Below are 17,750 nucleotides of genomic sequence, written 5' to 3'. Positions count from 1 at the left end.
GATGTCCAACAGCTGCAGTAGCTACTTGCCAAAAGCCCAAGGGCTATCACTACTTTGAATATCAATTTACATAAATCCTTAAACATATAAATGAATGCCTTATTTCACTTGCAGCTTCTTTGGTAGTTTAATACTAATTGTTTCTCTTAGCTGCCTGAACCTAAGCACCTACTGCTGATCTGGAATTTGCTGGAAAAAGGCATGTTGTGGTCACATATTTACAAAGTCAGAGCTGCATCTGGCTCTTCTCTATATATTGCACATCTCAGTGTTTCGCCTTACAGCCTGGCTGATATGATAGCCTGTTGGCTGACTATCAAAAACCCAACCACCGCACTGCAAAGCCAAAGCAGGCTCTCCCAACACACAGTCTGTGGGTAATTTTTCCCTTACAGAAACCATTGACTTCCTTTAATACCCATCTACAAGATAAATGTCTAAATTTTGGAAAGAAGAACTCTTATGAAAGAAAGTGTTTGTGTGCTTTGGTGAACTGTATGCTGTAGTCACATACATAAATGCAAAGCAGTAAGCATGCCATTCATTGTGCTACTTGATCCGACCCATTTAAAAGCATTTTGACAGTACTGGTAATCATAAGTGGGAAGGTACTTCCTCACATTTAACCCTAAATTAGTTTAAATATAAGAGTAAACAGAACTGCAACTAATCACTTCTTCCCTCTAAAGTATTTGGAAATCTTGCCCAAGAGCAGGTGCACCCCATAGGGCTGTTTCCTTGTCTTTGCAAGCAGGCTCTCTCAGTAAAACGGTGCAGAATAACTGTATTACATCGTTAAGTCTCAGAGTCCTTTGATTTACACAGTAGCACAAAGAAAACAAAGCTTTCCTAGAGGTCTATTTTTAATCACTACTGCAGATGCTTGCATTTGGTTTTTTTGATTTTCTAAACAACATGGATTAGTAAGCATAACAGATGGAAACAAACTATCATCCTTCAGTCTGTATTGCCTATCAGCTTTCTTTTCTTTGCTCTTACCTTCCTTTTTAGAAAAGCAAAAGCTATAATTTGCAATACTTCTCCTCCATAACAAGTTGCAGGAATACAGGCACTTGTGTCCACTCCAAGATGCTATGCATATTAGTTTAATACCTCTGGCTTTTAAAAGTAGTAAATTTTGGAAGCACATACTGAATTTCTACTTCTATCCTAAATACTATAAAATGCATTACATCATTGATAGTTAATTTACTAGTGATTAGACAAGGTTTACACGGAGGATTAAAGCTGAAGAAATAATGTAGCATGGGAAGAAGATGAGATCTGGTATGATGCAAAGCAACCAAAAACACTACTTCCACCGCTCTTTAACTGTGCTTTGAGTTACACATTTTGTACACATTTCAAAAGAAAAAGTATATTTTTTGAAAGACAGAAGTAAGATTAGCATAAAAATTATGCAGTTGCCATCAGGAGACAGAGGGTCAGCTTCTTCTGAGTGCACTCTACAGCCCTGGACAGACCAGAGTATTACTTTCAGTTATATATTATTTGTGACATAGTATATCTATGAGCCCTAGTAGGCTGTACCCTACATAGCTAGAGTTAAAACAAGCACTGTACTGAAAAATTACGCTCCAAAATCAGTCTGAGACAAAGGAGCATGTAAAATAATTTAGTGTACCCTTGGTTTCAGTTCCCTTCTTCCTCTACAATTTCCCTGTCTCAGCCTGAGTAACTCCCAAATGTCACTTAAAGCAATGGACCCAGAAGCAGATCTGAGGCTGTGATTCAAAATTCCCTGAAAGGATCTCCAACCTAACACCAGGGGAAGATATAGCCCTCCCCGCAGCTTTGAAAGAAAAAAGGAAACTGACACACAGAGGCTAGGAATGAATTGTAGTGTGTTCCAGCCAGATTCCCAAATTTGATTGTCAGGGAGCCAGGATATATGCCAAGGTAAACTTATGTTGTTTAATGTAGACTAGCCCAAGATAATCTGTGCCTCAGTTTCTCATTTGCAAAATAGGAATAACATGCCATGCTTTGTGGGGAATGAGAGTACCCTAAACATTTTGCAGTGATCTGATCCCATGGTAGAGGAAGACAAAAAACTTCCAAGATCGACCATCTCTTTTTGATGCACAAAACTTGGAGAGACAAAAGTTAAACAACTTGCTGCAATCACACATGGAAACAGGAGCACAGCCAGAAATTGAATCCAGACCTCTAAAATTACAGTCCAGTGTTTTAATCACAAAATCTTTCTTCTTCTTTGATTGAAACAGGAAACCAGAACATGAAGTATGCGCTTATTCTGTAACTTCAACATGTTACCACAAATACCTTAGAAAAAAATATATACTTCAAATATGGTCATCTCAGCCAAGTGTATATTTTGAGAAAACAAAAGGCGTTCATGTCATTCTGGAGGAGACCCATCATTGAACACCTGGTCTTCATGAGCTGGAATAAACACTGTAACTCCTGAGTTGAGACAACTTTGTATTGGTTATAAAAACATCCGTTTATGTGAATTTTGAGATAACCTTGTAACTTACAGGATTAAAAATGTTGTTATCAGTGGCTGCACTGCACTTACACTAAACTATATTTGCCATGCCACCCGGGGAAAGGAAGAAGATGCAACTGAAGCTGGTGTGTGATGGTAAGGAAAGCATTCTTTCCACTACAGTCACAGCCATAACAAGAAATATAAACAGTGTCAAAACAGGAATTTGCCCAATGGGCAATATTCGATCTAACCCTTCAATTCAAGAGAACAATACATAAGACTAGAGAACATGTAGTCTTTTAGAATGACATTATCTTGAAAGAGCAACACCTCTAGAAAGGAAGCCAACTGTTTCTGCCCTCCTGCTCTTAAGACTCCAGGAGATTAACATTCATTGCTTTATGTTAAATAATGCAAGAAAGATACACATTCTCTGGTATTTGCTACCCATTTATTTTACGTCCACACTCAAACCTTTCTGAATGGTCAGAAATTCTCTCTTTAGAAGGGCAAAAGCTAATAATGTCAATGATACAAAGGGTAACTCACTGGGAGAAAGTATTCAGCAATTCAGCCTGTTGGCTTGTCCTCTAATAGAACAGTCTTTTAACACTACAGTCCTTTGGACAGCAAAGTCTCGACAGAGACTAGTTTTCTGACTTTTTTTAAATTTTATTTTCTTTGAAAATTAATTTGTGTTACCTATTAATACTTTCAATAATTTTAATACTTCTGATAAATAAAGTAGTTTAGATATAGAGAGAGATTTTGTTTTACCATTTCTACAGAAAAATCCTTAGAATTTTCACAGGCAAGGACTTTCACAGAAAATAAAGGTCTCTTCACCTTCTCTAAAAAATCACAAGTTTAAGACCATGCATTTGGTTGAAAATTTTCACTTTTAGATTTTTATGGAAATGTCTCAACTTCACTACCTGAAGGTCAGCATCCTTTTTTGAACTGGCAATTCAGACTGCATAACACATATTTGGTATCTGGCAATCTTTACTTGTAGATAATTTCAAGAAATCCACAGCAGAACACATGGACTGCATAAAAATGCCTTGCTAGATGGTATCTCCATAGTTAATGTTTTTTATTCCTTAATAATTCATTAGGTATAGTTTTAAACCAAGTTACAATGGTTTTAGGTTTCAGTGTTTCCACTCAAGCATGTCTTTTTGGAAGCAGTAATGCCAGAAGAAACAGCCCTCAGGTGGCTCAACACAAGACTGTGCTGTGCAGCCAGCAAACAGAAAGAGCCCTTTGTTCCATGTGGGCTCCTTCCAAGCAATTAGGTATTTCTTTTGCCGTTTCCCCACCTTTCCTCTTTTCTGGCTTTCAAATTGACCTGCACAACTTTAAACAAAATATTCAGTTAAAAAAAAATCATAATCAGTTATTGTAAAGAAAACAAATAATACTGCCAAATCATGACATATTAGTTGAAGAACTAAGTAGAAGGCATGGAGAAGAGGAACATGGGAACAATTGTGAGGAATAAGAATGGGGAAGAAAAAAGAAAGTATCAAAAGGAAAGACAGGAACTTTGAAGAGGTGGGCAAAACCTGTTTAAGAAACAAAGAGAAAGAAAATTGAAACATGAGCAGGCATGCAATGAGGCAAAGATCTGTAATCCCTGAAAACTCCTCGATCTCATGTGATAAGTCCCTCACGACTTCTCACAAGACCTTTGGCCTGAGCTTGTTTTTCTCAAGTTTCAACTTTCTCTTAAATCTAGTGGATACTAAAAAAAAAAAGAAATCTACCAGCAGTGCACTCTTTACTTCACATTTCAACAGCAAGTACAAAACAATGATGGTGCAACTACTGCTTCCAGGTCCACCACTGATATCCTTGTAACAAGACTGATTTAGAGGTGTCATAATCAAAAGGATTCTTTTCCTTGTTATTTCTTTATTTTAACTTAAGAGTTCAAAATCAACAATTTTTTTCACTCCATCAGTTGGAATTTTTTATTTATGTTGATATTTGTAAAATATTAATAAGTTAACACTGAGTATGGAGAAAAGCTTAGGAAATACTAGGGAAAGCAAAAGCTATAAGATTAATTATTTGCTCAATAACAAGAAGCGAATCAATGTAAAACTTGATTTCCAGCTTTTCATGTTGTGCCCAGAGCTTGCTACTCTTCAGTTGCATTAGAGAACTGTTTTTTAGACTTCAGTTCAGTGCTTTGCTATGCATACTTCAGTTTGCTGTCTCTTGCCTTCTGATCTCATAGAAGATCAGACAGCTTCCTGGTATCTCACAATTTTTCTCCTTTGTAGACCAGGTGCATGAAACTTTCCCAAAGTGCTGCAAGATCTGAAGTAGGATTTCAGTGGTTACAAAAATGATTCCATTTTTTTTTACTCTGTCATGAACAGCTGTTTTTAATCTTCAATAGTTAGCAATCACTTTTAAGAAAAATAGAAAAACTTGTTAAAACCCCATAATGTTGAAATCCTTTAAATTAATTTACAATTTCTGTGCATATAAAGTGCAAGAATGTGTACCATATGCTATTATTTTTATATACATAAGACAACTGAGGGACATACTGGTAAGATGAATTGATTGGTAGTCCAGTAGCCCACCACAGTTATTCGAAGAGTTTCCACTCAAGCCACCGGGAGTCCAGAGATCATGGACAGTGATCAATAATGCACTTCAGAAAAGCATCCACATGTCTTGACAAAATTGCTTTTACTAATTTTTTAATTAGTCTATCACCAAAACTAATTTTATGCCATTAACACATAAAAGGCCTCAGACTGCATTCCTCAGACACATTCCTCACTCATACATTGATCAACTGCGGAATCTACTTAAAGAAATTATACAATCATAGAATCAATAGGTTGGAAAAGACCTTAGAGTTCATCAACTCCAACCGTACCTGTCTACTACTAAACCATGTCCCCAGCCACCTCATCCATATGCCTTTTAAATACCTCCAGGGACCACCTCCCTGGGCAGCCGGTTCCAGTGCTTGATAATAATTTCTGTGAAGTTTTTTCCTAACGTCCAATCTAAACTTTCCCTGATGCAGCTTGACACCATTCCCTCTTGTCCTGTCACCTGTCACTTGGGAGAAGAGACCAACAACCACCTTTCTACAACCTCCTTCGAGGTAGTTGTAGAGAGCAATAAGGTCTCCTTTCAGCCTCCCCTTCTCCAGGCTAAACAACCCCAGTTTCCCCAGCTGCTCCTTGTAAGACTTGTTTTACAGCCTGTTCACCCATTTTGTCCCTCTTCTCTGCACACGCTCCAGGACCCCAATGTCTTTCTCATAATGAGGGGCCCAAAACTGAAAGCAGTATTAGAGCTGCAGCCTCACCAATGCCATTTACAGGTGCAGAAACCCTTCCCTGGTCCTGCTGGCCACATAGTTTCAGCAATACAACCCAAGATACCATTGGAAGATATCATTGGCTTTCTTGGCCACCTGTGCACACTGCTGGCTCATGTTCAGTCAGCTGTTGACCAATATCCCCAGGTCCCTCTCTGCCAGGCAGCTTTCTATGTAGCCTGTAGCGCTGCATAGGGTTTTTGTGTCCCAAGTGCAGGACTCAGCCCTTGGTCTTGTTGAACCTCATCCTCAGTCCATCCATCCAACCTGTTCAGATCCCTCTGTAGAGACTCCCTACCCTCAAGCTGATCAACACCTCCTCCCAGTTTAGTGTTGTCCACAAACTTGCTAAGGGCACATTTGATCCCCTCATCCAGGACGTTAATAAAGATATTGAAGAGGACTGGACCCAGCACTGAGCCATGGGGGACACTACTTGTGACCGGTCTCCAACTGGATTGAACTTGATTCACCACGACTGTTTGGGCCCAGCCATGCAGCTAGTTTTTAACCTAACAGAAGGTAAGCTCGTCCAGGCCAGTTGTAGCCGGTTTCTCAAGTAGAATACCGTGAGGTACATTTAAATATGCAGTATTTAAATTCAAACTAACACATAAAATAACAATGATGAAACAGAAACAATATATTTTCATCCTTGTGAAATAGATCAGGAAGTGAGCCTAGGCAGCTAGCAAAATCACCAAAGTCAAAATCACACTAACAAACAAAGGTTTTAGCCAGCTACTCAAAGGCAGAATTCTAGTCTTGTTTCATCTGACTTTAGAAGTTATAATAATAGAACATGAGTAAATTTACAAACACAACAAGCTAAGCATTTTACCCATTCATTTTTAAGCACTCTTCCAGCCCATACTTGCCCTATAAACAATTCCTGTTCAAACATCATGACTTTGTGGTATTTTGCTTGTCCAAAGCACAAAATAAGCAACTAGAAGTTGTGCAAGAAAATTCAATCAAACTAAAACCCACTGTAACATAATGCTATCTCTGTCTGAAAAATCTTCATCCATTCCATGAGTTTTAAATCAAATTATATATTTTTAGCAAGCACACTGTGGTTGCAGACAGTGTTTACTGAGTTTACGAAATAAAATCTTACAGAACAAAATTGGTCAGAGTGCATTAAGTAATTTCCAAAAAGTACTTACTGAAGATTATGATTTGGGCTGTTTGTTGGACCTGTAAAAATAAAACAAACATTGCTGGCAAGTCTGGCTTAAGAACAACAACATAAAAAAAATCAAGAGCAATTCAAGACAGTCAAGGCACTGTCTTTTTAAGGATGGTTTGTCTGAAGATTCAAACAAAACCTTCTGTATTCCCACATATTATTATATATTGCTGTTTTCAAAGCCACAAATAAAAATCACATGAATATTCTGCTTACTCGGGCAGCAACGTGAGTGGATTTCATTTTTTTAGAAAATATCACCCACCACAGAAACACAGGCTGTTAAAAAGACAATGTGCAATCTTGAGACATCACTTACCTCTTAATAAGCCCCACTAAAGCCTTACGATCAGAGTTTATGGTATGACAGGGACACGGTCTTAACTTTAGTCACAGAAGGAACAAGATCGAATATCCAGCACTTAATGAATCACTACAAACTAAACTAAACTAAACTAAACTGCGGAGTTAGCTATTTTCGTTACAAAATTATGAGAAATTTTAGGAAAAGGTCTCCAGAATTTGTTTTTCCCATTGCTTCAGAAGCAAACTAAATAAAAGCTTGCCTTCCAGGCTGGATGATTAAGTCTCCAAAATGCAATGTAAGTACTTTTTAAAAGGTGTGGTGTACCTTCAGCTGTTGAAAGACAGAATTTGAGGCCATGCTTCATGTAGCAGTAAAGACGTGATATTTCACAAGGATGGGCCATCACTATGAACTTCACATAGAAAACTGCTGCTCATTCTTCTCAGCTTTTTTTTTTTAAAAAAAACATACTGATTTCAGCAGTACAGTGAAAACTCCAGGCAATGAAATGTTACCTTTTTGTACTTTATACTGTACTTGTTTAAATGTTTTTCTTCAGTACATATTTACAGATCTTTCCATCTGTATTTACTTTCTTTTATGATGAGTAAATGAGTATTGAGTTAAACCAAGGACTTCTGCACTGGAGGAGAGAGCCGAAAGCAATGGCTTTATTTATTTCATTTCATAATATGAATTTTTCTTAAAACATCAAATTCATTTTTCATTATGCTATTGTGAAAACTAATACCTCGTCTATAAAGCAATCTGAGTAATTATAAAAGCCAGGAACTCACCAAGCCTTACAAACAACACTCCTGTTGCAGTTATCGTCTTCATCCCATTCGAAGCCACACACTGGTAGTATCCCGTGTCTGTAGTATCCAGATCCTGGATTCTCAGACGCGATCCATAATCTGTTTTTCTGATGATGATCCGTCTTGGCTCCTGAACCACTGGAGCATCATTTTTTAGCCATCTGACATTTGGAGAAGGATTTCCTGCCACCTTGCAGTGGAGGATTGCTGTTTGCCCTTGGACTACAGTGATATTGTTTACTGGTTCCAAAAAGGTCAGGAAGTAACCTAAGAGGGTATAAGGTCAAAAAAGATCAAACTTCACTTGGGTTGCAATAAAAGGCTGCTCAAAGGCACATTTTTAAGAGAGGATCTTGGAAACGGTTTTGGATTTCTTTCAAGGATATAAAAAAAAAAAAAAAAAGCAATTCACAGTCCTAGAGACATCATATCATCACACTACAATCTGTCTTTCATGACAGACTTCATGTTTGTTTGCAGGCAGGTAGGCAGATTAGAGAGTCAAGCATGAATTATTGCCATTACAACCTTAGCTCCCTTTGTGCACACTTATTCTGAAGCATTAATGACTTTTTCTGGTTAGTTTCTGTGTCTCTCTGGAAATGGATACTGCTGTAACAGAAAATTATAACTTTACTCCATAAAAGAGTAACCCCAGTTGCAATTATATTAGAATATCATTATAATTTTACCACTTGTCTTACATGGTCATGTATTTGTCTTAAAAATAATTAAAACTGGAAATAGATATTAAATGGATGTGCTAGATACTCATCTGACAAGAAAATCTTAAGATGAGCTTGATTTGGATAGTTTTATCTTAAAATTGAATTTTAAAGATTTCAAGTTCACATTCAATTTAAAGGCTGCTGGTTTTTACATCAAGTCCTAAAATAGTGCTAAATCAAAGAAAGGTCTGTATAGATATTGAGTAATCAGGTTTCATAGGTTTGGTCTTATAAATGGAAACTAAAAACACTAATTTGTGGTTTGTTGAAAGCAAGGGGCTCGTCAAAAAGCACATATGTTGTATTGGTTACCTCAAGAGATAAAAAAAGGACATAATTGATGGAAGAACAGTGTAAAACCGGACAATTAAAGCTTTCGTACATTACTATTTTTCAATTTAATTTGGTGCTAGGAGTGCTGCAGCTGACACACATCACACATTTAAGGCTTGAAAGCATGTAAATCCACTGAAAAAATAATGTGATTGTCAAAAAGGTTAGGAGAACTATCTAGCTGTCTGCTTATATGTTTGGGTTTTTATGACTTTATACCATGTAGACATACAGCATTAGGAATATTTCGTATTAAATTACACTTTTATGTCATTGAATCCAAATATGAAATTGCTTAGATCGATGTCCACATGTGCCATTTCCTATCAGTTAAATTATTGCATAGTTGTTAGTAAGTAGCATATTGCTGTGCAGGAATCTAACACCAGTAATGCAGTGGTCAACGTTCACGGTCTTAATTGCTGAAATACCTTAAGAAAATTGATGTTCTGGTTTGATTTATGTTTGACATAACCATGACAATCAGTCCTCTTTAATGGCTAGGTATAGCACTGGGGAGGGAAGCAGTAGAAACATCAGAATATAATGAATTTGTAAAACCAGATTTTGCTGGAAAACTGGGTTTTCTCGAGTATTACGTTGTTCTGTGTCACTGGCCTTTCGAAAGAAATCCTGCATTAATGAATAATATGAAAATACAGTGTAAGCAAAGGTGAATTTAGTAGGAGTTAGATCTCTTCTGCCTGGAAAAGAGAACGTTCAGGGGGGACCTCATCTCAGTTTCCCAGTACTTAAAAGGTGTCTACAAAGAGGACAGAGACTCTCTGTGCATGAGGAGCCACATGGAGAATACAAGGGGCAATGGGTGCCAGTTACATCAAAAGAGGTTTCATCTCAACAGAATAAATAAATATTTTGCAGTGAGAACAATGTTCACTGGAAAACTACCTCACCAGAGATGTGGTACAGTTTACATCACTAGAGGTTTCCAACATACAATTGGACAGAGTGCTAGATGATCTTGTCTAGGCTTCCCTTCCAAAAAAAAAGTCTGGACCACATAATCTTTTGGGGTCCCTCTCAACCTGGGCTGTTCTGTGGTTCTATAGGTCTATGATTCAGCCATCTTGGGGGCGGCCAGAATGTGCTTACACAAGGCAGGCAAAGGAGATGTTTTTAGGTCTTTTTTGAGTAGAATTGGACCCCAGCCAGCATAGGAGTACAATCATGTGGCTCAGAGGTGCTTCTGAATCCTAAGAAGAAAAAGAGGCAGAGAAGATTCTTTCTGTACAGGTGGGGTCAATTCAAGCACTGAGATTTGACAGCCAGGGAGTGTGGTTCTTCTACCTCTTCAATATACTTTTCATCCTTAATGCAGAAGTATATAAAACATCTACATTGTTCTTCTGCCATGGGCCAGCTTACAGTTTGCTCATACTCTTACCACTACTGCACTTTTCCTGATTTAAAATGAGCTGAGTTGAGTCCTCACTTCAGGTTAGAAATGGATATTACATTCAAATAAATCTGGATTATATTAGATACTAAATTTACCAAGACTGTTAATAACTCAAGATTAAATCCATGTTAGACATTTCTGGTTCAACAATTAAACCAGATTTACTGTAGGAACTAATTCGATCCTTAGCTTTTAAGCAATCCAAAATATTTCATATGAATTTATGAATCAGATCCTATTAATAACTAGAACAGAACTACTACAACCAACAACAATGCTGGAGATTTATGGATTAATTCAAACCCAGTGTGATTAGATACTCTTCGCTGAAGTCAGCGTAACTGAACCTACTTCCTGCAGGTCAGAATTTGACTTTAGTTCTGTATTTCTCAAGCCAATTTTACAGTCATTTTCTGCAGGACTTTATATTACTCTGTTATTACAAATGAAGTAATAAATATTTTAACCCACTGAACTTAGAAGCACTTGTGTTGTCAAAGTTCTGCAGAGCAGCTTAGGAGCTGTAGAGCAATTCACTACCTATTCACTCTCTCTGTCTGTACCCTGAATGCGCACTCTCTACTTACTAGCTTCATTTCCTCTTTAAGAGATGATGCTCAAGTCTGATGTTTATATACTTAGTGAATCTGAAATAATTGTATGACAGAGCCAGCAGCTCTGTTGTGTTGCTCTGTTATTTGGTGTCCACTTCAGATAACCCACAACTGAAAATCTTTCAAACAAAGTGGAAAATGTAATCAACCATGTTCTTAAGAATGTTTTCCTTATTTAGTTTCTGTGGTGATAATCAGTAGTTACTTTTTGTTACGTACGTCACATCACAAATACTGTGTGGATGCCAGTTTGATGCAACAGTCTCGGGGAAAAAACAGCTTCCCAGGATAAATTGGGACCTCATCAATGTGCAAAACAATGTTGCTCCTTTTCTCCCTTAACAAATATCCATTTGGACAAATATGGAGGAAAATGAAATGTGAAGGCACTAGAACTTGTATTTGACTTGTGCCCTATGTTTTGTGTTATGTGTCAGTGAACTCTATTTCTTTAAAAATTGAACAGATTTGTTATTCTGTTTTAATATTAGCATACCTTTGAAACAAAGAATAAATACAAAGAAAGTGTTTTGGGCTTGCTATTTATAAATAGCATTAAAAAGCTTGTAAATGTTATACTATAAACAACTATATTTCATTAGGTATACAGCTATCAAATAGAATTTTCTAAAAATCTGAAAGTAATAAGACAGCAATTTTCTGTGCTATTGAATACTACTATTGCATACTATTTGCTATACTCCGGCTTGATTCCAGAGGTCATTGAAATGAAAGAATATGCTTCCATTGCCTTCAGTGATCTTTGCCTTGGCTTGAAGTACTTCAAAAGGAAAAGTTATCTGATGGACATTTCTGCACTGGCTGTAGGGAAAGATACTCTAAATTAAATTTCTCTTTTATTATGGTTTCAAACATAATGTAGAACCAATACCAATATCTTTTTTTTTGCTTGAACAGAGTAGAAATTGTTCTGTCAAGAAGCCATGAGAGGATAGTACAACTTAATCTATACAGGATGTTCTACTATCATATTCTATGCACCCTATGAATAAAGTAAATGCTTAGGGAAATGACTGACATGAATCCGGGCAAAACTCTTTCATACTGTGAAATGCCTTCATCAGGTTGACAGTACTTCATATTTCTAAGTGGAATGCATTTGATATAAGTATATAAAACAGAATCCCACGGTAAATCAAAATTAAGAAGACAGGCTTATTTTGCATGTTTTGACAAGAATGCGAAAATAAACTTCACCGGCATGTGTCAAATCATTGTCAAGATCCTAAAAAAAAAAGATACTAAACTAAAAACATAGAGGTGCAACCTTTTGTGTATAAATAAGAGTTGCAGAATGTCCTGGGACTATAAAAGTACTGAACACTTTTGTTAAGAGAAAATAAACATGAAAGCTGCTGAAATTCAAAACATTTAATTCTAGAGGTGTCTATAGGAATACTGCTGTAAGAACAAGATTTTAGGGGGATCACACCACCACACCTCAGCTTTGGTAGGAGTCCAATAAAGTGACTCTTCCCACAAGTAAATCAATACTGCAAATAACACTGAGAAAGACCAGCCAATAAGGAGGAGCGAGAGAAGTCTAGGACTAATAATTTCCTGCACAAGGCTTTTTCCTAAATACAAAGCAATCTTCCCAATTCTTCATCCTTTTACTTTATTTAACCACAATACAAAAATGAGTGATCTGCAATATGCTAGAGTCAGACTAGGAAGTGGAAGGGATATTTACAGCTCTCCCAACATACACACCAGCAGTTAAGGACACTACATTGTTACACTCTGCCGCAGTGCTTCCAGATGAATTGATACATACACTGCCTAATTTAATCCTATTATTTGCCTTCTACCTTCCATACCACTTGTGATCTCAATGCGTAAAAAGGCAGCCAAAAGCATGTAAAATCAAGTGATTTGGATCACATGCATTTCAGACATACTTTGGAACAAACTATAGCCAATTCAGGAACGATGTGGAATTAGCATTGAAATACTGCCACAATGTGCACATTGTACCCTATACCAAAATTGACGGGCTTATGCTGTTTAATCAGAAGTAAACCTATATTTAGGCAGCATTTTCTCATACTTGAAAGGCTGAAGATGTTCACTAGCCCTGGAATACAGTCCTACAGGGTGCAATGGTTTTGTTTTCTTGTTTTCTAAACTCCCAGATAAGACTGTGAAGAGGCAGATACCACCTATCCCAGGCTACTGCCCATGTAAAGTACATCTTTGAGAGGCACAACAATGCGGCTAAGGTGTGGACTGTTCTTTGGGTCACCAGTCATGTAGATAAAAAGCCACCACTTGATACAAGTCAAAGCACCAGGACAGCTCAGTCATAACTTTATCACACAGATAACCTCTGCACCAGAATGAGGCAGAAACCACAGTTAAGGTGAGAGACTTGAGGCACCATATCTCCGGGAACAACTCAATTTACTCAATGTCTCAGCTATTGCAGGTTGCCCTTACTCATGCATTTCTTCAATTATCAAAGTGTATTGCTCTAACAATACCACCACCAGACACTATTTATGATGTAAGATTTTACCAGCATCTCATCTATGCATGAAGAGTCTGCAGTAGGGTGCACCGTGACATTGCACCAACAGTGCTCATCATTAAATACTTGGGTTTGGCTTGTGCCACAACTCTTGTAATTATTTCTCATTAACAGATATGTTCCTTTTCTCCCCTGGGGTTCAGACAGGAAAGCTCACCATTGGCCTTGTCCTGGCCAATCTTCTGCTGCCATGAGAGAGGTGACTTCACCCCTTCACCCCAGCATCACTGGCAGGAAAAGCTGACCAGGAGCAGGAAAGCAGGCAGAGAGCAGCTTGAGACCCAGCGGGGATCAAGTCTGGGTGTTTATAGAGCATGGAGCTGACATGATTTCTGCCTCTTGAGCAGAGGAAGGACTTTTTAGGAACTAGGGAGCATTTAGTTTGTTAAAGTGTTTGCTGCAAAGCAGAAAGCCACCAAGAGATGTTCAACTGAAACTGAGATTGGGAAAAGGATCATCTTTGCAAAGATTCCCTGGACTGAGAGGAGACTGGTGTTCAAATCCTCTTATTTTTACTCTAAGATCTAAGTTCTTCTACAGCAAATGCTTATTGTTCTGTTCTGGTTTTAAGTAAAACACTGCTCAAAAATAGCGTTCCTTTCAATGGTTCAGGTGATCACTTACAGGAAACGGGAAGATAAATCATCCTCAAAGCTTTACCTGAGCTGTGGTATTATGCCAACTATCAGAAGGCTATCTTCAGTCGTAGGAAGAGACTTGCAACCTTTTTAAGGGTACATTATTAATAATACTTTGCTTAAGCTTCTTACTTCTTTGGACACAGAACCATTTTTCAGGACTTGTAGAGAATTTAGAAGAAAGGGTGACCTAAAAGCATTAGTAATTCTAAAGTGGCTTTAACATTAGGCACTATTAAAGCCTATTAACTATTATTTCATGCCTGTTTTGGAGCTATTCTATAATTAGAAGAAAAACGGAGGTCATAAACTAAACAGTTCTCATGTAAGAAAATAAGGTCAACATGATAGAAGAAGCTAAACGACTCTTTCTAATAGTCTCAATGGTAAGTACAAACTCTTAAGTAGAACTGTCCACCAATTTTTTGAAATAAAAATTGCTGCCTCACTATGATACAGAAATACATGGGTTAACATTCCAACCAAAGAAACAAAAATTTCAACCAGAGGATTTTTGCTTATCTGGAGTATTTTGTAGCCACAAAAATAACAGGGGAGCAAAATGAGGCCACTTCCAGAGCAGGCATGCTGGAAACTAACAACAGATCCTACACCAACAAGTCATGTAAGAATAAGAGTCTCTTTTTTCTGAAGGAAATACAAAATCCTTATGATGTAGAAATGTTTGAGATGTGATTAATCACTTCCTTAGACAGGTATTGCCTGTGGCCCTGCAAAAAAAAAAAAAAAAAAAAAAGGAAATAACTACAACTCCTTTCTCAGTAAGAATTTAACCAAGTAATGTCACATGAAATAACATTTTCTTTTATGTCTGAGCCTTAAAAGCTCAGACATAACAAAAAAGTGAGACCAACTTGCCAAGTAAACAAGCCTGTCAGATGCCGTTAAAGATTAAACATGGACCTTATCTGACCAAAAATAGTGGATATGTGAACGTGAAGTGGATAAAACAACCACAGTATACAGTCCTGCTGACAGGAATGCCTACTACTGAAATTTACTCCTATAATGAAGGACAAACTTTAATCCTGTAAAATAACTTGGAGCTTCCGGAAGTGGAAATGGGTTTAGAAGAAGAGTACACCAAGTCTTCCTCCCAGGTGGGAAGGACACAGTCCGTTACTAATGATCAGTAGGAACCTGGTTAGAGATATGCAAACATAAATACATCTTTTATCCAATTAAGGACAGAAATTAATGGAAGACCTGAAAATAAACCCTTCTAGCAAGCACAGCCAACGTAAGAAATACAACTAGTGTTCAGGTAAAATACAATAAGGTCTATATGACATTGGATTTCTATGAGAGAGAGAGAGACTGTATTCCAAGGTACCCTCAAAATTTATGTTCCTGTGGAAGAGAAGGAACTCCCCAATGAAGTTTCTGACCAGCAATGCAGAGCTTTGTAGGCTTCAGCATAAGCTCATCTTGCTGAGAATGCTAATGATAAGGCAGAAAGCAGACTGAGCTATTCATGCTAACAAACTTATCTGATAGTTTGTCTGAGGATAGGAGTTGCCTTTCTACAGCAGTACATCCATGCAATGAAGAATAAATCTGTATTGCCAAGTGAGAAAACATGCTTCTTCACGTAGAACACCAAAAATGCTCTAGGAAGTTGCAAGAAATTGTAATTGGAGTCACAATCTGGAGTAAATATATGTGTTTCCAGATCCAAAAACAGCATTGTGATCAATAGCATAAGTGATAAAGCATCATAAAAAAATATGCTAACCAAAATTTACAGAAATTCTGCCATTAGTCAGTTTAAAAAAAAAATCACTAACACTCAGAGCTACTTAAAAAGTAACTGTTCTTGTGTTGTTATGGCCTGGCTTTAACTACCTCAAACCAAAGATACTTAGACATACCAATACTTCAGGTTTATCTATAGATGTCAAATGTGGCACTGTACAAAACTAAATAATTCTCATGGTGCCAATGCAGCAGAAAATATGCTAGGAAGGTAATAATAACTGTCTGTGTTTGGGTCAAACGTCTAATCCCTCTTTTGACTGAACATACTTTAAAATTATTTTTTATAGACTCCTATAACCTTGCTATCCCTGCTTAGAACCAGAAGTATTAAGTCACACAAGCCTGCCTTTCTTACAGACTTGTATTCACAGGTAAATCAAGTGAACATATAATAACAGGATTTTGCTGATCCTAAGGTATGCTTATATTTGGGGGGGAAGGGGAGTGTTAAAAAATAACTACAATTAATTCTACCTTTAGGTGTTGGAATTGGTCTCTCAAGTCCATCTGCATGACCTAAGGGGTTACTTGAATCCGGAATTTCCATTTCACCTAGGGGAAAAAAAGAGATTTTGTTGAATTGAGGTCTGAGTTAATCTTTCTCTTAAACAACATTATGACAGTGAGTTCAGCAAACTCATTCAGTTCAGATTGCGATTCCAGAGTAGCACACAGGAAACACCTACAAACAAGGTCAGGATTTATACATTGCAGATTAGAAAACTTTGCAATAATTTACTTTGTGCTTGGCAAATACAGGCAACGTTAGGAACTACTTTCCAGTTCTTACCAGAATAAAATTGACACAGTTTTATAAACAATGCAAACACTTCCTGAAAGCAGTGGACAATCTCAGCTACAAAATAGTATAATTTTTTTTTTGAGTTACATGACAGTAATTCCAATTCTATTTCTGGAGGTCAGATTCAACACCTCTGCTGATTTTCTTATCCTATTCTCACCCACATCCATTCAACACCTCTGCTGATTTTCTTATCCTATTCTCAACCACATCCCTAAAAGATATTGTGCAGAAATGTAAATACAATAATCATGAGTGAAGTATTCCAAAGAATGATGAAATGGAAGGAAATCTTTCTCTGTGTGCCCCATGTTTGTGTCTAACATATATCAAAATAAGACACAAACAATGTTTAGCCAGCAGCTGCTGCAGACAGCAGACAATACTTCCATGTTCCTTTGTTTTTGCAGGTCTTGCAAAACCCTGACCATTATAAAATGGGAGGAAATCTATTCACTCTACATTTTTAAAATATGATGCTGTCAGTAACAGAGCTGAACTTACATAAAGCTATAGTGGTCCTTTTACTGAAACAACTTCTCAAATTTCAACCTCTATATTTTTTTATTTCTTAATTTACATTTTGTTATCCAAATTCTTTATCACCTTGGAATACCACCAAGATAGCACGCAAATCTAAGGTCATCAGAATCCAAAGCAAAAGTTCTGGGTTTTGTTTTAGATTTGTTAAGGTTGTACATAGTAATGTTTTGGGTGAAATGAAGTTAGGGAAATGG

The 17,750-nt window shown here is 37.2% G+C and overlaps 1 protein-coding gene across 3 annotated transcripts in view; it reads right to left on the bottom strand.

The window, feature by feature from the left end:
- Positions 1–17,750, bottom strand: part of ROR2 (receptor tyrosine kinase like orphan receptor 2) — a 138,258-nt gene that overhangs the window by 23,463 nt on the left and 97,045 nt on the right. For all 3 annotated transcript variants that reach the window (XM_054055344.1, XM_009566354.2, XM_054055345.1), the window contains exons 2-4: positions 16,686–16,763; positions 8,128–8,415; positions 7,001–7,031 (exon numbers count right to left, since the gene is read on the bottom strand). In XM_054055344.1, the coding sequence (XP_053911319.1) occupies positions 7,001–7,031; positions 8,128–8,415; positions 16,686–16,763 (397 nt within the window). The remainder of the gene's footprint in view (positions 1–7,000; positions 7,032–8,127; positions 8,416–16,685; positions 16,764–17,750) is intronic.

The sequence above is a fragment of the Cuculus canorus genome, chromosome Z, assembly GCF_017976375.1.
Source record: "Cuculus canorus isolate bCucCan1 chromosome Z, bCucCan1.pri, whole genome shotgun sequence".
NCBI classification, from domain to species: domain Eukaryota; kingdom Metazoa; phylum Chordata; class Aves; order Cuculiformes; family Cuculidae; genus Cuculus; species Cuculus canorus.
The sequence above is the reverse complement of the archived record's forward strand: the minus strand, read 5'-3'. Positions and strand labels throughout refer to the sequence as shown.